The 22,164-nt window shown below is 36.2% G+C and overlaps 1 protein-coding gene across 1 annotated transcript; it reads left to right on the top strand.

The window, feature by feature from the left end:
* Positions 1 to 1,426: 1,426 nt before the first annotated feature.
* Positions 1,427 to 21,594, top strand: LOC114264026 (beta-glucuronosyltransferase GlcAT14C). The gene is made up of 4 exons (XM_028204617.2): positions 1,427 to 2,206; positions 19,038 to 19,113; positions 19,255 to 19,370; positions 20,891 to 21,594. Exons 1-4 carry the CDS (start codon positions 1,678 to 1,680, stop codon positions 21,403 to 21,405), a joined length of 1,236 nt encoding a protein of 411 aa, XP_028060418.1. The 5' UTR covers positions 1,427 to 1,677; the 3' UTR covers positions 21,406 to 21,594.
* The last annotated feature ends 570 nt before the right edge of the window (positions 21,595 to 22,164 follow it).

Raw genomic sequence — 22,164 nt, 5'->3', positions numbered from 1 at the left:
TACTGTATTACCGAACATAATTATAACAGTCAGCAAACCAGTACCGAACAGCTCGAACGAAATAAGAACGATCGAAAATGACCGAGAATGTTAATACAAGACATATATACTTATTAATGGAACGCCGGTCTCACTAGAATTATTGTCTTCGTCCTCCATTGCTCTACACAATAAAATAAGTGATGAAGTATACGTTATACTTGAAGCAAAACTTTCAAGTTCAATAACGTTGATGATGGTGATGAAGATAACACATTTAGGATTTAAGATGATTATGAAAAATAATAGATTTAGGATTTATATTAGTTGGTTATGAAAAGTAATAAGTTTAGGGTTTACAAACATGAAATACGTATAGTTGGAGTTGGAGTTGGAGTTAGAGATGGAGATAGGGGTGGGGATGGGGTGGGGTTGGGGGTGGGTGTCCAATATTATAGAGTATTAGTTCTTATTGATAGGTGGGTGTTCCATTTAATAATGTCTTTTAATGTAATTTTATTTTAGGGTATAATTGTAATAAAAAAAATTATAAAATAGGGGATCCAAAAAGTTTTGACAGGTGCTAATAGAGGTGTGCGCGGTGCGGGTCGGTGCAGTTTGAGAGAAAAATAAAAACCATATAGCGGGTGACAGATTGATAAAAGTGTCACTAGAATTTGCTATTTTCCTTATCAAAAATCGGCGGTTCAGTTGATAAATGATGACGGATTTGCCTTGGCGGTTCGGGCGGATTGGCGATTTATAAAAAATATAATTCAAATTATAAAACTTAAATCAAAGAGTAAAAAAAAGACGAGAGATACCGTGATGCTAAGTATCTTGCGAAGCTTTCTTCTGATGCAGCAAGTGTAGCAACAACATGATAATATCAACGATTATGCCATCAATTCATTACAAGCATCTGTGGAAGCTACAATGATCAAATACAATACATAAAATTACTATCATTCAGGGTTTACAATATATTGAAAATGTTTACTGCTGAAAAGTATTTAGATTGAAAAGTGAGCTGATGCAAGTTTGCAACATGGCCAGAAAAAAAAAAGATTGAAAAGTGAATTGGAATCCAACTTTATTTTGGATTACTGACATATTGAATTCCCCTTGAACAGTAATGTAATACTATATTCTAAGATATAGAACAACAAGTAAACTTAAATAAAAAAGAATTTTTAGAATCTTATAAAACATGATTTAATAGCGGTGCGGGTCGGTGTAGTTTGAAAGAAAAATAGAGACCGGCGAATTGATAAAAGTGTCACAAAAATTTGTCATTTTTCTTACCAAAAACCGACGGTTCAATTGATAAATAATAACGAATTTATCTTGACAGTACGATTCGGTGTAATTTTGACGATTTCGACAGTATTATGCGAGGTGCTAATAGCATCCCTCTAATTTAATTGAATTATTATGTAACAAAGATGTGAGAAAGATATCCCTCTAAAAAACAGACGTGAGAAAGATAGACATTTCAGTCCACCATTTCCCTTCACAACCAACCTCTATAAAAGCTTCAAATTCACTCTTAAACCCACCAACCACCCATTGTTTTCCCGTCTAAGCTAAGCAAAAACCAACTCCAAAACCCCCAAATTTAGCTCCCATTCTCTTCCAATTCCCAACCAATCTTCAACTAAAACTTTCACACACCAAAACCCTAATCCCATTTTCCAGATGAAAAGGTCTCACATTCGCATTCCTCTCTGCTTCAATCGCAAATGGGTCATCCCATTATCCCTCATATCAACAATCTCTCTCATCTTACTCCTCACAACAAACCAAGGGCACCACAAATCACCTCCATCTTTTCCCAAATCGGAAGCTTCGGCTTCGACGGCTTCCCTGCTGAAGCCGCCGGAGCTGCCGAGATTGGCGTACTTGCTATCGGGGACGAGGGGCGATGGGCGGCGGCTCAAGCGGCTGCTTCAGGCGGCCTACCACCCGAGGAACTACTATCTGCTGCACCTTGATCTGGGAGCTTCGGCCGCCGAGCGGCTCGAGCTGGCTAGGGATGTGAAGTCGGAGGCGGTGGTTGGGGAGTTTGGGAATGTGATGGTGGTGGGTAAGGCTAATCTGGTGACGTATAAGGGTCCGACGATGGTGGCGTTGACGCTTCATGCGGTGGCGATATTGTTGAAGAAGGCGAAGTGGGATTGGTTTATAAATCTCAGCTCGGAGGATTATCCTCTGATGCCTCAAGATGGTTAGTTTCTTATTACTGATTTGATAGTGTATCATCTATGTGTATGATCTTTGTAGTTCTCTTGTTTTACACTCGGTTTGGATTAGGGATAGAAGAAAAGTCGATAAAAACGAGTCTACCGACCGAAATTTTAGATTTCGGTCTGTTTTTCTTAACATACAGTTTTAAAACTTTTTATGAAACCAATTCAACCAACCGAATATTATATTTAAATATTTTTATATTATAATTTTTTTATAATAAATATAATATACAAAATAAAAATTAGTGAGAAAAATATTTATTGAGCAATTTTAATATATTTTTAATGTAAAATTCTATAATCTATTATAAAACCTTTTAAAATTTCTTGTGAATTTTCCTTCTACATCAAACCCACAAAATCGATAAATTTAACTGTAGCATAAGGTCTGTATCAGTTTCCCAATCATAAAAATTGAAGGATCGGTTCGGTACTAAATATACTCTTAATACTGACCGAACCGAACAGGGAGATGAGAAAAGAAAAGAAATGATTGTGTTGTGAGAAAAGAAGATAAATGATTATGATTTTTTATCATTTAAAAGAGACGAGAATGTAATTTCTCAACTATCTTATTTGGATAGAGTAAAGTAAGAGAAGGGAAAAGAAAGTATTTTATTTCATTTTACTAAAATAATCTTTCGTATTAGTAAGTTTTTATTTATTTTTTATTTTTTATTTTTATAATAGTAATTTTGGTATTTTAAGTAAGTTTCATTAGAGCATCCTCACCAGTTTATCTAAGGGGTGGTTTGGAATGATATAAATAAGTGTACTTTTTGATTTTTATGAAATATGGGTTGGGTATAGGTTGGGTTTGAAGTGATGTGGTAGAGAGATGATGTGACTTAAATAAGATGATGTGACTTAAATAAGATATTAACTTTTTGGCTTTTTTAGGTTATGACAAATAAGGCCTAAATTTTACCCTAAAATATTATTAAAAAATTAATTTCTTATTTTAGGAATCACTTTTTCATCTACTTCTCCCAACAGACTCCCTATTCTTCCTATATTCTATTAACAAACTCCCTATTTTTTTTTATTAAAATATAATTTTTAATTATAAATTTAAAAAAAATAAAAATCATAAATGTGTACCACAGTCCCTAAATAAAACAAAGCAAAAATATATATATATATATATATATATATAAGGGAGCTACAGTGCCTCCCTATAAATAGGGAGCCACTGTGGCAAATCTAATTTAGGGAATTATTTAGAGGAGCTGATGTAGGTGTATAGAGAGCCATCTATCTCTTAAAATAGGTAAGGAGGCGGGGTTTGGGGGCTCTGGTGGGGATGCTCTTAAACCTAATTCTTTTCTTATCAAATTTCACTGCTTTTAGTGAGAAACAAAACACAGATTTGGTGAGAGTCCATTTCTCACCATCTTTATCATTTCTCACTATTGCTCACCTTACTTAACTATCCAAAAAAGTGAAGGGTTTTCAATTCTCACCATTTATTTTCTTTTCTCACCAAATCCTTTCATCCAAATAGTGTTAGGGTTAATTACATTTTTAGCCAAGGCCTGGGTTTGGGGTGTGGTCTATGTTCGAAATGTCCTAGGTGCAAACAATTTGTTATGGCTAGTTCACACCGGCTTTGCCTAACTAATGGATGGTGGGGACATGATGGGTCCCTCATTAATTAGTTCTTAAGACCGAATACCGAGTTATCAAAAAAAAATTACATTTTTAACCAAAATATGTTAGAGCATCTCTAATCGTTCATCAAATTTTGAAAAGTTTGATCTTGAATGGTGAACTAAGATTTTCATCAAATCTAGCTGGTCGTTCAGCCGAGAGTAAATTTTTGGTTAATAAGGCCAAAATCCGGTTGTCCACCAATGGCTACCTGTAAAATTTGATGAAAGGCTAAATGCTTCTTTGATTTGATGAAAAATATATCTCTCCCTTTATTTTGGAGCACCGTTTTTACCAAATTTTCATCAAATTTAAATTTGATGAAAGATATGAGTCTGGATTAAAGATAGCCTTATTGGTGTTATTTTGATCTTCATTGTATAGAAAGTGTTTCAATTTTGGAACCTAACTCCATCTGTAAAAATCCAGTTAAATGTGAGTCCCTTAAATTACTTTTATTTTTCAAAATGTGTGATGTGTGTGAAACTCACTTTATAAAATTACACTTCAGTCCCAAAACATGGTACGTCATCTCTAATCTTTTACCTTTTCTTTCATCAAATTTATAAAGAAGTGCTTAAAAATCATAGCCAATCCTTTTGTCAAATGTTCATCAAATCATTATTTTTCATCAAATTGAGAACTTATTGAATCCTTAGCAAATTTAAATTTGATGAACATTCAAAAAGATGGTCAAATTTGATGAAAAGTAAAATTTGGGGTAAGATCAGAATTTTTATAAAGACTTGATTAAAATTTGATGAAAGGATTGTGATAGTTCATATCAAATCAAACTTTTTTCTCAAATTGAGAATCAAATTAGATGAAAAAATTGGTGAAAGATTGGAGATACTCTTATATGCGTCATTTTGGTCTACATAATTACACATTTATATTTGACTGTAATGGTGTCTATTAATGGAGTTAGGTTAGGGACCAAATTAAAACACTTTTTATACATTCGAAACTAAATTGACACAATTTAAGGTATTTTGATTGTCCGAAGGCAAGTGACAGTAATAATCTTAAATGAGATAGTTTTTTTTGTAAATGAGAGATATATTGGAAACTATCATTAATTTCAGTACGTAATTTAGAAATTAAAAGCATAATAGGCAAACATCACACTTATATTAAAATAAGAAATATAAGATAAGGAAAACTTACAAAGGATTACAATTTACAATGGTGGAAACAGAATGGACATAGCATCCAATATGATACGCCCACTAGTAATAATTACACTCCCAATTACACTTACACTTACAATCACACTCTCACACTTAGATAATATACAAATGTTTGGATTTCTGAAAGCGCGTGTCAACTTCTACTGAAAGAGGTTGCTTCTGTAGAGCTAGGAGGTCGGAATTGAAATGGTTTGGAGTCCGAAGAGATAAGGAGAAATCTACTTTTATTTTGTTGGTGCAACGAATCTGCTTTTGTTGCAGGCGTCACATGGGAGATGCCTTATAGGAATTTGCTTTTGAGCTGGAAAGTAGTAGGGACAAACTTACTTTTGAATTATTTTCAATCTTCACCACCACCGATGGTCCATCCGCCTCAAAAGATATTATTTTTGGATGGCATATAATTTGAAGAACTCTCAAGCTACTTCGTCCAAAGGAGAACCCAATTTCAAAACATCTAGTACTTCTGCTACCGCCAATCATGGTTATTATACTCACGATACATCATACCCCATCGTTCCATTAATTACTGGTCATGTTGACCACTTACAGCAAAAGCCCAATATCAAACCTGAAACCCTCATTTCCGCTTATTTTCCAAATAACTGGCATTATCCTCCACATTCTGGTCAGTATTCCCGCCTTTTTTATGAAAGTCCTTGAAGAAACCAACTCTATCTCCATTGACCATGTCTGTTCTAAAGAAGATAAGACCCTTCTTCAATATTCCAAACTTCACATTCTCAAAATTGTTTCTCCAACTGAATGGGGTCATCCTACCATATTTCGATAATTCTCCGATTCTCACATTAAACCTGCTCAATATAACTATTATGATTATCAACAAGCATGGTTTCATGTTTTCTACTTCCAAAATCAATTTTTCCAGTACACCTGGTGGATTCGATTTGGACTCAACTTTACAATCACTATTGGGGATATCCTTACATGGTTTGAAACCTGGTGGCATCAATTTGGCCTCCAATTTGCTGCTCTATCTGATCCTCTACAGGACTCATATCATATTTATCTGTCTGAGGTTGAACCTCCATTCCCTGAATTCCTCTACTTTGTTATTGATTTTAAGCTCCCATGGATAATGGCATGGCAATATACCACTTCTTTTCCACATAATACCCAATATCTCACCCGGCAGATAGCCACTAAGTGGTGGAAAAATTATAATATTCCTCAAGAGCATTATCCAGATCAACTCTGTCAATACTACAAGAAGCAGAAACAAATTGCATCCATCAATCTTGGCCCTTCTATGGCTTTTTCTAGTCCAAAATCCTTAAAATCTTTTGATTATGATAATTTTAGACTCGAACTTGAAAAGAAAAAAGATAAATATCCCTCAATTTCCAAGAATGAATTTGAACATAAATATAAAAAAGCAATCAAAATGAAAATGATTCTCATGGCTGAAGCCAAATCCCTATCCGATTATGATAAAGACATTATATTAGAGACTCTTCCACCTATCATCACTAAAGCAAGGTCATCGACAGTCTCTCCAACATCTTCTCCCACACGGATTCCAACTCAAGACTTGGACGAAGACTATTCTGACACCTATGAAGGAATTGACCTCAATAATTTATAAAGCAAGATTCCATTTATATTGCTTTGACAAAACAACTCAATAATTCAAAAGCAAGTTTGTCCATATTACTTTCTAGCTCAAAAGCAAATTCCTATAATGCATCTCCCATGTGACGCCTGCAACAAAAGTAGATTCCTTGCACTGACAAAAGAAAAGTAGATTCCTCTTTATCTCTTCGGACTCCAAACCATTTCAGTGCTAACCTCCTAGCTCTATATAAGCAACAACCTTCAGCAGAAGTAGACACGCTTTTAGAAATCCAAACATCTATATATTATCGAAGTGTGAGTGTAATTGGGTGTGTAATTATTACTAGTGGGCGTATTATATTGGATGCTCTGTCCAATCTATTTCCACCATTGTAATCCTTTGTAAGTTTTCCTTTACCTTGTAATCTTGTATTTCTTATTTTAATATAAGTGTGATGTTTGCCTATTTTGCTATTAATTTCTGAATTATGTACTGAAATTAATGATAGTTTCCAATATATCTCCGATTTACAAGAAGAACTATCTCGTTTAAGATTGTTACTATTGTGAGAACACTGTTCTCCGTTTTCGTTTTCCTTTTAGGATTAAGAATTAGTGTTAGTGTTCTGTATCTAATAGAACACCACATCAGTGATGTATTTGTTTAGGATTAGGATTTAGTGTTCTATATAAGTGAGTGATGTATGTGTTCTTTGTTCAATTAAATCTAATATACAGTTTTCGTTCAGAAATCATACATGATATCAGAGCTAGGTTCGAAACCCCCTCTTTGGTTCGTCTGGTTCGTCTCGCGAAGGCCCCCTCTCTTCCTCACGATCTCTGTTTGATTCGATTCGCAACTATCTACTTCGGCTCTCTGGTTAATCTGGTTCGTCTGCCTCTGTGCTTCGTGATCTCTGTCTGAGATCTTTGTGAGCATCGTTTGAAGATCGATCTCAGCTGCAGTCTCTCTCTCTGCTTCGCGATCTCTGTGCTTCAACTTGGGTATTTCTATTTAAAACCCTATTTCAGGAATATTGCACTCAAGCCCTATACTTGTCTGTTTATTACAAACTTTGTTTTATTACAATGTCGGATACTAAAATCCAAGCCATCAAATGTAAACTCACTGGTGGCAATTATGCCTATTGGGCTAATGTCATGAAGAATTTTCTTCTTGGTCAAAAAAGATGGGGCTATGTTTCTGGTTTTGTTCCTCATCCATCGGACTCGAAGGCGGAAGGGTATCTGCCTTCCTGTGATACTTGGGATTGTGATAATGCCCAAGTTCTGATCTAGTTTCATAATTCTGTGGATGACCGTATTGGAATGATGTTTTCCAAAAAGAAGTGTGGGATTATTTATTAGGTGTTTATCAGCAGTCCAACTTTGCCATGCGATATGAGTTGGAAACAACTATTCAGAGTGCTCGTCAGCGGAATCAAACTATTCAAGACTTCTATATTGAGATGACCGGTCTCTGGGATTAGTTGGCTCTTATGAAACCACCTAGTCTCAAGATACTGGATGCTTATATTCAGTTTTGGGAGCAGGGTTGTTTAGTACAGTTCTTAACGGCTCTATCCCCTCCAATTGAGGCTATCTGAGGTGGCATCCTTCACCGATCTCCTCTTCTCTCTGCGGATGCTATTGTTCTTGAGCTCCTCTCCAAGAAAACCCATCTGAAGATCGCCAGTCAGACTCTGCCTCCTTCTGTTTTCTTAGCTCCTGCCAGGCCTCCCTTGTTATCGACCCTACCTCCTTATTAGCTTCAAGCCACTACAAAACCCAAGAAAGGACCATTAGGGCTAGATGAGTGTGCTTTTTGTCATTAGAGGGGTCATTGGAAGAACAACTGTCCCAAAAAGGGACGTCAGCCTACTCCATCTTCCCAGACATAGTTCCGTGGTCCTACTTCGGGTACTTTCCGTCCTCCTGCCACTTACACTGCATTTACTCCAGCTCCCGATCTGGACTTGGCTACTTTGAGTGCTCAGATTGCACAACTTCAGCATATCCTCTGCACCTCTCAGCCATCCCCATCTGCCTTCGCTCTTACCTCTCTTCATTCAGGTTTGCTTGGGTCCTCTTCAGGTATTCCTTCCTCTGTCTGGCTCTTTGATTCTGGTGCCTTTCATCATATGACTCCTCACCTTTCCTTACTCCAAAACTGTATCCCCCCTCCCTTTCCCATTACTATCAATACTGCTAATGGGACTGGTATGTCCATCTTATCTATTGGGTCTGTTTTACCCTCTGCTATTTTTGCTGTTACTATTCTCTCTGTTCTTTATGTTCCTCAACTGTCTGTTAGCTTGCTTTTTATCAGTCAGCTTGATGCTTCCGAGTTGGATGTTATCTTTTCTTCTTCTGTCTGTTGTGTGCAGGATTGCATATCCAAGAAGCAGATTGGGACCGGCAGTAGAGTTGGAGATCTCTATGTGGTGGAAAGTCTGTATCTTCCTCAGTCTACCTCCCCTGTTACACTTTCATCTTTTCAGTTAGATTCCCAATCGAGTTAGTTTTATTTATGGCATTCTCGCTTAGGTCATTTGTCCGTTGACCGCTTGCGGTCTTTAGCTCAGTTAGGCTTGTTAGGTAAAGTTTCTCCTAGTCAAATTAATGAGTGTCAAGGGTGTAAACTTGCTAAAATGATAGCTTTACCTTTTAATAACAGTACTTCTATTTCTACTTCCCCTTTTCCTTTGTACATACTGATGTCTAGGGACCTTCTCCTATTCTCATTAAAGGGGGTTCTACGTATTATGTGCCCCTTGTTGATGATTGTACCCACTATACCTGGGTTTATCTTATGACTTATAAATCTGACTTCTACCAGATATATCGTACCTTTCAGTCTATGATCACTACACAATTTGGGGCCACAATTAAAATACTCCAGTCTGACTTGTGTGGGGAATACTTTAAAATTGAATTCTGTGAGTATTTGGCCAAATTGGGCACCAGTCACCAAACCTCCTGTACTGATACCCCTGCCCACAATGGTTATGCTGAGCGTAAACACCGTCATTTCCTTGAGACAACTCGATCTCTTCTTCTCTCTGCCTCTGTTCCAGCACTATTCTGGGGTGAGGCAGTTCTTACCGCTGTTTTCCTCCTGAATCGCATGCCGACTCCCTTACTCTCTGGTCGATCCCCTTATGAGGTTCTGTATTCCCAACCCCCCAATTATTCCCTACTTCGTGTCTTTGGGTTCGCTTGTTTTGTCCTCCTTTCTTTTTGGGTTACAATCTTACTCAGAAAGACTACCATTATTACGATCCTGTCTCTCGTCGCCTTTATGTCTCCTGTCATGTTGCCTTTCGCAAACGCCTGTCTTACTTTCAGCTTCCCCCTCTCACTGCTCCAGTTTTCAAAGAGGATTTGGTTCACATTGACCCATTTCCTTCTGAGGTCTCGTCTGATGAATACATCTCCACTGTTCCTCCTGAGCTTGTTCCATTCTCGCTTCCTGCTTCACCTTTCGCTGCTTCTCTTCCTCCGTTTTTAGTTTATTCTCGTCGCAAGGCTCCTCCTCCACCTGTTGTCTCTGCCCCTGTTGCTGCTCCTCCTGTTTCTGATGACACCGATCCTGCTGAACAACGATATCCTACTCGAGCGCGTCATCCTCCAAACAGGTTAGGTTGGTCTAATATATGTTTTTCTGCTTCCTATCGTGCTTTTTTGTCTACTATTCACTCTTTTGTAGAACCTTAGCCTTACAAGGAAGCCTGTCAGGATCCTCATTGGGTTCAAGCTATGGAGGATGTGTTGTTTGCTCTACAGAAAACTAGTACATGAGAGTTGGTTCCTTTGCCTGTTGGTAAGAATTTGGTTGGTTGCAAATGGGTCTACAAAGTCAAGACTCATTTTGATGGTTCTCTTGAGCGCTACAAAGCTCGTCTGGTTGCTAAAGGTTTCTCCCAGGAATATGGTATTGATTATAAGGAGACGTTTGCTCTTGTTGCCAAAATGACTATTGTCCGTACTTTAATTTGTGTTGCTCCTATTCGTTCTTGGCCTCTTTATCAGATGGATGTTAAAAATGCTTTTCCTAATGGTTATCTCACTGAGGAGGTTTACATGCGTCCTCCCCCTGGTCTTTGCCATTCCTCTGGCCAAGTTTGTCGTCTTCGGCGTGCTCTCTATGGTCTGAAGCAGTCTCCTCCTGCTTGGTATGATCGCTTTCAGACTGCTGTTACCAAGCTTGGGTTTCATCTTTTTGCTTCCGACTCTGCTTTATTTCTGAGACATACCTCGGCTGGTTTCGTTGCTCTCTTACTATATGTGGATGATATGATCATCACTGGCTCTGACTCTTCTGTTATTTCTGAGGTCAAGTAGCATCTCTTCCACTCCTTTGAAATAAAGGATCTGGGACCATTACGGTATTTTCTTGGTATTAAGGTGGCTTTCTCCCAAGGGTTACTTTCTATCCCAAGCTAAGTATGCCAACGAGGTTATCCATCGTGCCGGACTTACTGACACTAAGCTTTCTGATACCTCCATTGAGCTTAATGTGAAGCTTAACACTACTGATGGTGTTCCTCTGGACAATCCTACGTTATATCGCGAGCTTGTGGTTTGTTTAGTCTATCTGACAGTTACTCGCCCTGATCTTGCCTATGCTGTCCATGTGGTTAGTCAGTTTGTTTCTGCTCCTCGCTCTACACATTGGGCTGCTTTGCTTCGGATTTTTCGCTATCTTCGCAGTTCTATCTTTCAGGGCTTGCTATTCTCTTCTACTTCTTCGTTAGATTTGGTGGCCTATGCTGATGCTGATTGGGTTAGTGATGTTAATGATCGTAAATCTACTTCAGGTTTCTGTATGTTTCTTGGCCATTCCCTGATTTCTTGAAAAAGCAAGAAACAAACTGTTGTTGCCCGTTCTACTGCTGAAGCTGAGTGTCGTGCTATGGCTCATGCTACTGCTGAAATTATCTGGCTTTGTGGTCTCTTATCTGACTTGGGTGTCTCTCAGTCTTCACCGACCTCTCTCTATTGTGACAGCCGAAGTGCTATTCAAATTGCTCATAACACTGTCTTTCGTTAACCGACAAAGTATATTGAGATTGAATGTCACTTCATCCGTCAGCATCTACAGTCTGGCGTTATCTTGCTTCCTTTTGTTTCTTCGAATCTGCAACTTGCTGTTTTCTTCATCAAGACTCACACTACTGCTCGGTTTCGGTTTTTTCTTGACAAACTCTCAGTATTTTCTGCTAAAACGCCTTAAGTTTGAGCGGGGGTGTGAGAACACTGTTCTCCGTTTTTCTTTTTCTTTTAGGATTAGGAATTAGTGTTAGTATTCTATATCTAATAGAACACTATATCAGGGATGTATTTGTTTAGGATTAGGATTTAGTGTTCTATATAAGTGAGTGATGTATGTATTCTTTGTTCAATTCAATCTAATATACAGTTTTCGTTCAGAAATCTTACAACTATCACTTGCCTCCGGACAATCAATTATCAATTATAGTCAAAGAATCTCCACTTTGAAAAGAAAAATCAAAGATGAACAAGCTTCTATAAAGCGCCTTCAAAAACAGTTACAATCTTTAATTCTGAATTAGTCTGTATCATATGATTATAATACCTGGACTTCGTTTGGTATCACAGCCAAGTTAGTTTCAGAGTCATTTTTTTTCTTACCATTTAACCTGCATGTCACCTAAGTCGCAGAAGTCTGTAAGCGATTAGGTCTTTAGGCAAGAGGCCGTTGTTGACCATCTGAGCTTAGGTTAAACCACCTGTTGACCGACACAATTAATATGGCAAGATTATTTAAAACATTTTCTAATCTATTTTCTGGTGAAGGTTCCTTAATGAAACCAGTCATTATCAATCAAAGTGATTTAGATATAAAACGAATTGAAGAACGTCTTAAAAATTGGAAATTGCTTACTAAAGATATCTATTGTTTATATGACAAAAAATTCAAACTCAAACAAACCTACAAGATTAAGACGGTTGAACAAATCTTACCTGTTACTCAAGACAACCAAAATTTTCAATTACTCGACCGCGACATCATTCTTTAAATTCCAGAAAAAATTTAATTTTTTACATCTTGGTCTAATCCAAGTTGGAATAAAACTTATGACACGCATGCATCTCAACATTTCTAGCTTATGTACTATTCGAGATATGCGTCACCATGATTATGATGACTCTTTGTTAGGGGTTATCAATTCTAGTCTTGCACATGGACCTATCTATTTAGAGTGCTTTCCTAATTTTGAAGTATCATTCAATTCTTAAGACTCTTACACTTAACATCCAAACCAAACGCTATAAAATGGATTCCTCAACTTTTAACATCATGGTTTGTTATCGCGTCTATCTCAAGGCCATGACCACCTCTTGCCCTAGCTTTAAATATATCGCACCAAACCCTAAACAATCCACCATCCTATTTCATGCTCATCAAGAGCATGCTGAAGTAATGGTTCCCTAGGTTATAACCTGTGAAGAAGTCTTACAAGCTGATGTTGACGATGAAGAAAATACATGGGTAATTCCCAACGCTGTCCCAGCTCTTACCTCTCAACCCCATACAAATCCAAACACCATTCTCCAAAATCCAAATGGTTCTGTTATACTCTGCTTCCAATGATCCCAATCTGTTCGAACTCAATCATGAACCTCTTCCCAACCAACTTCTACCTCTACACGATATCATATTCCCGCACAAACTCCTCAGTATCTTCATTGGCATTCAATAGATATACATTTACACTCTACACGCCGACAACCCAATCAAATTCCTAATACAAGTTATGATGATTTTAGTCGGTTCTGTCAAGATATTGATTTTGGCATAGACTCTCTATTATTAATGTTATTCAAAATGATTTCACATTTAATCACAACTTACTTTCCGAAGAATACAATGCCCCATATAACTCGCACAATTGAATTTATTTCAAGCAAAACCATACCATTCCCCAACAAGTTAATCGATTTGAATATTTCCTTACCTTACAAACTCTACAAAATCATATACCTTTTTTCCATTGGTATTTCAATCAGTACTGCCCTCATCACCAAATAGAAGTTCCACAACGCCTCCTCACAGCACATTTCAATGTCATACAAAAAAACTGCCTTGTCCTCAGTGGTGAACCCATTCAATCGTTCATCCTCCCAGCAAAACTTGTAGCCTTCGTGGTGCTGGATTTTCCTTCTATGCCAAACCCTATAACCGACCTCCGATGGAAGGCACCCAATCATCCAGAACTACCCCTTCAAATAGTTATGACATTGGACAAGTCTATAAACAGTTAAATTTTACAAATATACACCTTCAAACAATTGGTGAACAAACTACCCATATTGAAGAACGAGTTGATCGACTTTATATCTATGTTCCTCCAAATCAAGTTAGACAACCTCTCTTGATTCAAAATCTACCTTATCCAGCCTATTCTTTTACCAGTCCCTCTGATGAATTTTTAGCCGAACTTAACAAACGCAAAGAAATTCTTACCAAAGTCCTCAATGACAATGAACCCATCCATTATCCTATTGTCGATACCTCCAATCCTTTTATTCCAAAAAGAGAAGGCAAAGATACAACTACTCATACTGGTACAATTAATGTACTCCAAGATGACACATTATTACAAAATTTATATGAACAATTTACATCAAATACTCCAATCCAAATTCAAGAAACATCAATGATTTCTGCTCAACCACCAATGCGAATTATTATCCATGACCTACCCCAATTGACCTTCAATTAGAAGAATGCCATTTTGACACTCTTTTTTCCTGTAGTGATCTATGCGAATGAAATATTGATGGTAAGTCTGATTACCAAATTCTCAATCTCAGCCAGCATATGGTCATGACTGCTAATGCTACCCTTGCTAAACATCCCTCTAACAATAATGATGGCACTGTTGCTCAAATGCTTATTTTCAATTTTTCCGGCCAGCTCAAAGGCTGGTGGGACATTGTCTCACCCAAGAACAACAACAGGCGATTGTAACTGTCGTTAAACGAGATCAAACTGATATTCCAATCCTTTATCCAAATACTTGCCAACCTATTAGTGATGTTACTACTCTAGTAATTGCCAAAACTCAACATTTCATTGGCAATACTCAAATTATTCTTGAATGATCTAAAGAACTCCTTATCAATTTGAGATGTCCAACTTTCATGCATTTCTGTTGGTACAAAGATATATTCCTCTCCAAACTCTATCAAAGACATGACGCCAATCAAGATTTCTAGGAAAAAACGTTTCATTGCCGGGCTTCCGACACTTTTCGCTAAAAAGGTCAAAACTCAAATCTGCACCAAGCATGATGGACAAATCCCCTTCAACCAATATAGTTTTGGAGAATTAATATCTGAAATTTGTGCTGAAGGATTATCCTTGTGCAATGATATCAAACTTAAAAATCAACTAAAGAAAGAACGAACTATCGGCCGCATTGAACTCCGTCAATTTTGTTATCAATTTGGTTACAATTCCATCCTTCTTCCTTTATCAGGATCTTCTACCCGAAGAGCCCCTATCCGCAAAACTCGCAAATATTCTACTAAAAAATATTATAACAAATTTTCAAATTACAAAAAGAAACCCTAAACCCAATTACAAAAAGAGGAAATTCAATAACTCCAATAATTCCAAACCCTATAATGCCTCTAAATCAAAACCTAGTTCTTCTAAGAAAACTGCAAATTGTTAGAAATGTGGCGAACCAGGCCATTATACAAATAAATGTTTAACAAAAAAGAAAATCTATAAATTTGATGTTTCTGATGAATTTAAAAATCAATTAGAATCTATTCTCCTTCGTGATAAAGAACCCGAATCTGATCGTGAATACTCTTCTGACAATCCTTTTGATAATAAATTCCTACTTAATGAAATTGATAGTGATATTCTTACTTTTTCTGATGAAGAACCTAATGATAATCCCGACGCTTCTCATGAATGTTCATGCCAAACATCTAATGATTATTGTAAAGCCATTTTAGAAATGTATGGTCTCAGTATTAATATTCTTACAACCCAAGAAAAAATGATTCTCGAATTTATCGGCAATATTGATGATCCAGAAAAGAAACAAGAAGCTATATTCAAATACTCCCATTCGAAACAACACAATATTCCAACCACAAATACTATTTAGGAATTGAAATATGACACTTGTGATTTTAAAGATGTCCTTGACTGAGTCAATAAGGTACCCGAGACCTCCAAAATGAAATTCCCAACCTCAAAACTGATGTTCAAAATTTACGATCCAGAGTTCTTGCTCTTGAAAAAAACTCTGCTAATGATTTTCTTGTTGATACATCTTTCTCATATGAACCACATCTCCAAGAATCATCCAATAACATCCTGAAAAGAAACTAGTTGTTATTAATGATTCTGTCAATTTACTTCTTAATAGTATCACATTTCAAAAATGGTACATTGAAATTAAAGTCGTTATATATGATTTCATACTCACTACAATGGCACTTGTTGATTCTGGTGCTGACCTCAACTGTATCTACAAAGGTCTTGTACCTTTCAAATATTTTGAAAAAACTGATCAATCTTTAAGTACTGCCAACAGTGGATCTATGGAAATTAATTACAAAATATTTCATACTCAAATTTGCAACCACGGTATTTGTGTAAACACTAAATTCCTATTAGTCAAAAACATGTCTCAATTAACCATATTAGGAACCCCCTTTCTAACCATGATCGCTCCATTTACTGTTACAAATGAAGGAATTTCCACTGTTCTTACTAATCAAGATATTGTTTTCAAATTCCTATTTCCTCCTCAAGAACATGAAATCAATACTTTAAAAATAAATCTTATTCATAAACAAAAACAAATTTGTTTACTCCAAAAGGAAATCTCATTATAAAGTTATAGATTAAGAATTACAACAACCTCGTGTCAAATCTATTATTCAAAAAATTTGAACTCTATTTGGAAAAGATTTATGTTCTGAGTTACCACATGCTTTTGGGCATCGCAAACAACATATGATCGACTTACCATATGAAAAGGATTTCAATGAAAGACATTTCTACTAAAGCTTGACCCATCCAAATGGACAAAAAATTGATGGAACACTGCAAACAGGAGATCAATGATCTTTTAAACAAAAAAATTTTCTGACCAAGCAAATCTCCATGGTCTTGTCTTGCTTTCTATGTTAACAAAAACACTGAACTCAAAAGAGGAACACCTCGTCTTGTTATTAATTATAAACCCCTCAATGTTGTTTTACAATGGATCCGGTATCCAATTCCAAACAAGAACGATTTATTATATCGATTATTTGAAGCAAAGATTTTTTTCAAAATTTGATATGAAATCTAGGTTCTGGCAAGTCCAGATAACTGAAAAAGATCGCTACAAAACTGTTTTCACAATACCCTTTGATTACTATGAATGGAATGTTATGCCTTTTAGCTTCAAAAATGCTCCTTCAGAATTTCAAAATACAGTGAATGATATTTTTAATTCCTACACTGCATTTACAATTGTCTACATAGATGATGTACTCATTTATTCCAATTTAGTTTTTCAACATAGCAAGCATTTGTACAAATTCTACCATATTATTAAAAACAATGGTTTAGTTCTTAGTCCTAAAACGATGCAACTTTTTCAAACCTCCATATGGTCTCTAGGCCATATCATTCACAAAGGCCCAATTATTGCCATCCAAAGATCAATTGAAAAAGTTGATCAAAAACACAAAAATTGCTCGGTCAATTTTATGGGAATAATTGTGCCATCCTAAATCCTGTACGGGTAGTTTGTTCCCCTCAATGGTGTCTATTAACGGAGTTAGGTTAGGGACCAAATTAAACACTTTTTATACATTTGAAACTAAATTGACACAATTTAAACATTGGTGATTGAAATGACACAAATATCATACTATGGAGAGTTTGATGATTTTTTTGGCATGCGCTTTTATATGCATGTTAATTGTATTAGAAAACGAGGCCCAGGCTTGTGACGAGGCACTCCCTTACAATGTGTTTGAGTGTTACCTCTGGTCTCTGGATGATGTAGCTTCTCTTTTCCCTATTCCTGTCCTTTCTGATTACAAAAAAAATTAGAAAACTGAGCTTTAGTGGCCTGGCAATCATAATTGGGTTGTATAGGATATGTTGAAGTGGAAAAATTGGGAATTTTAGTGGAGTTGGGGTGGCTGCTTGATAAAATAAATAGTGGTTTATGATTTAACTGTGGGTAGAATAATATGGTGTAAACTGACAACTAGCCCAAATCCCTAAGAAGCTGGAATGAGGCTTTGTTGGGTTGAGTTTGGCTGGAGTGAATCACATTTTAAGTGCATTTTCCAATTTGTTACCTGATCTATTAGCTACATCACATTTTTAAAATTTAAAAATAATCTCCCCTCATGATATACAACAAAGAATTAGATGAGCTTAGATTTCTGTGAAGTACATCTTCATTATGTAATGAGGTTCATGGAACACATTTGCCTCAGAGGCCATCAACTCTATTTGATCCACAAAAACCAGGATCTAGTGGTTGGCAAGGAAATAAGAGGAGAATCATGGTGTTTTACAGTCTTGCTAATATTTGTTGCATTGTCAATGGTCTTAGGATAGAGTCTTTTTTAGCATTCTTATAAAGAACTCACTATTACCAATTGCAGCCATACGTAGAGATGCATCTGGTAATTATAATGTCTTTTTCCTTGTATTTATCCCCCCCCCCCCCCCCAAAAAAAAAAAAAAAAAATTAATGTCTTTTTCCTTGTATGGATTAAACAATATCATAACACCAAAGATTTTAGATGCTTTGACTTCTGCTATTTTAATGGTTTTTTTGGGGTGTAATCAAGGGCAGATGTGGATTGATTGCTTATAGTTATGGTGCTCAACTAATGTACTTACTTTAAGTGTTTGTCAGTTACAAAATTGAATAGGTATCTCTTGATCTGATACCATGAGATAGGGTGCTAATTTTTCTATTAGCAGTTACAGACATTCCTACTTTTGAGTGGAGTCTTGCCAGGCAGGGAATTGTCTCTTCTTGGGTTTGTAATAGAGTGGGTTGTTGCATATCAGTTTTAGATTGAAGTATCATTTTGTCCTCAAACTTTGCTTCAAATTTCAGTGATCCTCGAATTTGCAACTCTTCTATTTGAGCTCTCGAACTCTTATAAATTAGTCAATGTAGTCCAATCATAGCATGCCCAATCTTACTGGTAATGACATTTTCAATTATTTTTCGAAATTTGACCTAATTCTTAATTTGTGAAGCAATTTGGTGCAATATCTGGCATTGTTTGCTCTTTATCAAAATTTATGTTGTCTTACTTCACTGTCTGATGTTGGTCTTGTGGTCTTTATATATATGCTCTTCTTTTGTCCCAGATCTCCTCCACATATTCTCATACTTGCCCAGGGATCTGAACTTCCTCGAGCACACAAGTAATATTGGTTGGAAAGAGTGAGCATGAAATTGATATTTCTAAGTCTCTAAACTTGTCTGTATGGAGTATTTCATCGGGTGGTTATGGTTTCTTTACATGCTATTCTGCTTATGTAGATGCTATTAATATGGAGTAACATTCTGAGTGTATATTTGCAGGATTCAAAGAGCAAGGCCTATCATTATAGATCCAGGCTTGTACCATTCACAGAAATCTGGTGTATTTTGGGCCAAAGAGAAAAGATCTATGCCTTCTTCATTCAAGTTATTCATGGGTATATTCTTAACTTTTGCCTTGTATCACTATTCTGTTGTCCATGCGGATAACTCAAGTACCTGTTCATCTGTGTTCAGTTTTTCACCTTAGAATCAGGGATGCTGACGTTTTCATACTTATGCGGTGTCATAAACTAATAGATGTTAGAGGAATAAGTTAGTGGGAATTGATTTTCTGTACTTCTGCAGTATTATAGTGATACATTTTTAATCAGATCTTGTAGTCCTCAATTATGATAAACAACCACCTGTTTGTGTGTTGCTTTTTGAAATTTAGGATTGATATTTGACCTCTTTGGTTCATATAGGCATAACTTGACGATAAAAAGCATGTGAATGGGAAAAACACAACTGAAATTTTGCATCGAGCATATTTAGTGCATGTTCTAATGAAGTTTGGTTTGAGTTTAAATTTTATATTAATTTGCAATTTAGCATGAAGCCAGACAAGTTTATTTATGTTTTATTTGGTTTTAGTGGTCAAATGTGATTTGGTAATGTCAAAATTTGGTAGACATGGATCCATTGGCCTTACTTTGGTTAGGTTATGTTGGGTTGTTATGTGTGGTCTGTTTGAGGCATAAAATAAAATGTTTTCAGTACTACCACCATAAACATCTTGGCACATTTCTTATTATGTTATGGAAATCTGCATGTTTTCTAGTTTGGTCACAATTAGTGGTAGCCCTCCCCTCGACCATAAACCTCTCAACGCAAATGATGGTGGAACTATACCCCAGCTCTTTGTTACAACCATCGAGAGACTTTACAACTAAGCTAGCTGGCAGAGTTCTAAACTTTCATTCCTCGAAGATTTGAATTTAGAGCAGGAAATTGATATCGAGATGATGGGGATGGTGTAGGTGATGCTTTCTGACAAATTTTACAATGGAGCCTAAGAAACACCGACACTTCTAAGAATGTGGTGTGTTGTTGTGTTAGATACCAACACTTCTAAGAAGGTAGCGTGTTGTGTCAAATACTGTTGTTGGATGCTGACTCTAGTTGGACACTTCTCAACACCTATCAGACACAGCCAAATATGTTATATTTTTAAAATATTTCTAAATGCAGACACACTGTAGACACTTAGGAAAATACGTGTATATCACTTAAACACATTAAACACATAAGAAGTTTGAATAAAATATTTTAAAATCTAATGATAAAAGGAAATTAATGTTAATTTGTATTTATTCTCCTTCTTTAGGCTTTAAAAATTATTATCTTTAAATTAAATATTTATTTATGTTACATATAATAATTGTTTATCTTTATATATGCCCATCATATATTTTACACATGTCGTCCTCCCCGTATTGTGTCCTACATATTTTTGAAAATTTTCATGTGTGTTCGTGTCATGTCTCGTGTCTGTGTTTGTTCTCAAAATGGAGCCATGTTTCCAAGCTTCTTGCTTGATTACTTTGTCTAGAATTAAGTAAACTATTGATTTATTGTTCCTATTTTCAGCACATATTTTCTTCCTTAATTAAACTCCAATTTTTCCCATCTGCAGGGTCTTCATGGGTGGTGCTTACAAGACCATTTCTTGAATTCTGCGTTTGGGGTTGGGATAATCTTCCGCGCACTCTTCTCATGTACTACACGAATATCCTTTCATCACCGGAAGGCTACTTCCACACAATTGTCTGCAACCATAAAGACTTCCAGAACACCACAGTAAACCATGACTTGCATTATATCAGGTGGGACAATCCTCCGCAGCTACACCCAATGAATCTGACGTTGGAGCATTTCAATGACATGGTCCAGAGTGGTGCCCCTTTTGCGCGTAAGTTTGAAAAGGACGATCCTGTTCTGGACAAAATTGACAAGGAACTTTTAAGGAGACCAGATGGGCGGTTTACACCCGGGGCTTGGTGTGCGAAATATTGGGGTGTAGAGAAGGATCATTGTGTACTTCACGGGAGTCCACATGTGGTTAAACCTTCTGTGAGTTCAAAAAGGTTAGAGACACTTATTGTGAAGCTCATTGATTCAGAAAATTTCAGGACTAAACAGTGTAAATAATGCTGTAAATGTAATGCTTCATTTGCTCCACAATTTTGCATCCTGTCTTGGTGGAATGCATGTGTGGGAAGGCTTTGCATGGTTTCATTCACTTTATTTCTTCCTCTTCTTTTCTTTTTCTTTTATAAATTTAAGATTCAAACACGAGTTTAAGTGTTTGAAATCTATGAAAATCTTCAGTATATCCAAGTCCACTCTTCCAAATGCAACTTTTATTTTCTTTTAATAAATTTCTTGTATAATCTACAGAGGCACCCAAAACAAACCGTTATGGTGACCATGTTCTTTTGTTTTGAAAATGTCAAGCTTATTTATTTATTTATCCAACCCAGGTCCAATGACTCATTTTATTTTTTATTTTTGCGAGCATACTGTCTCATTTTATTATTTTTACTACTTTATCAAGTGGCATTATCTCACCAAAATTCTTCTCTTAATTTACCCTTTTTTTGATGTATATTTTTAAGGCTAATTTTACTTTATTTCCTAGATTTGGATCATGCCTAGATAACTTCCTAGCCATTTGAAGATAAACGCATAATTTCTTGTAATTTTTAGATTAGAAAGTACTATTATAAATTTTGTCCAAATTAATTGTACTCGTTTAGTTTGTATTGGGAGTGAAACATTTTATTATGAGATAATTAGGTAGCGTTTGGTAGAGTTTTGTAAATGTGATTTGAGAGTATGAGTTGTATTTTGAGTTTGTGTGTTGTGGAATTATGATTTGAGTGTAGAAAATTTGTTTGGTAAAGAGTT

This window comes from Camellia sinensis, chromosome 10 (genome assembly GCF_055761805.1).
Source record: "Camellia sinensis isolate YWXY chromosome 10, ASM5576180v1, whole genome shotgun sequence".
Classification (NCBI taxonomy): Eukaryota; Viridiplantae; Streptophyta; class Magnoliopsida; order Ericales; family Theaceae; genus Camellia; species Camellia sinensis.
This window is presented reverse-complemented; position numbering and strand designations above follow the sequence as displayed.

Bases quoted from the DNA above. Each gene is read 5' to 3' on its own strand.
- LOC114264026 (XM_028204617.2), top strand. From the start codon at position 1,678: ATGAAAAGGTCTCACATTCGCATTCCTCTCTGCTTCAATCGCAAATGG. The intron at 19,114-19,254 runs GTGAGCATGAAA...GTATATTTGCAG, and splicing joins AGTAATATTGGTTGGAAAGA to GATTCAAAGAGCAAGGCCTA. The intron at 19,371-20,890 runs GTATATTCTTAA...TCCCATCTGCAG, and splicing joins TTCATTCAAGTTATTCATGG to GGTCTTCATGGGTGGTGCTT.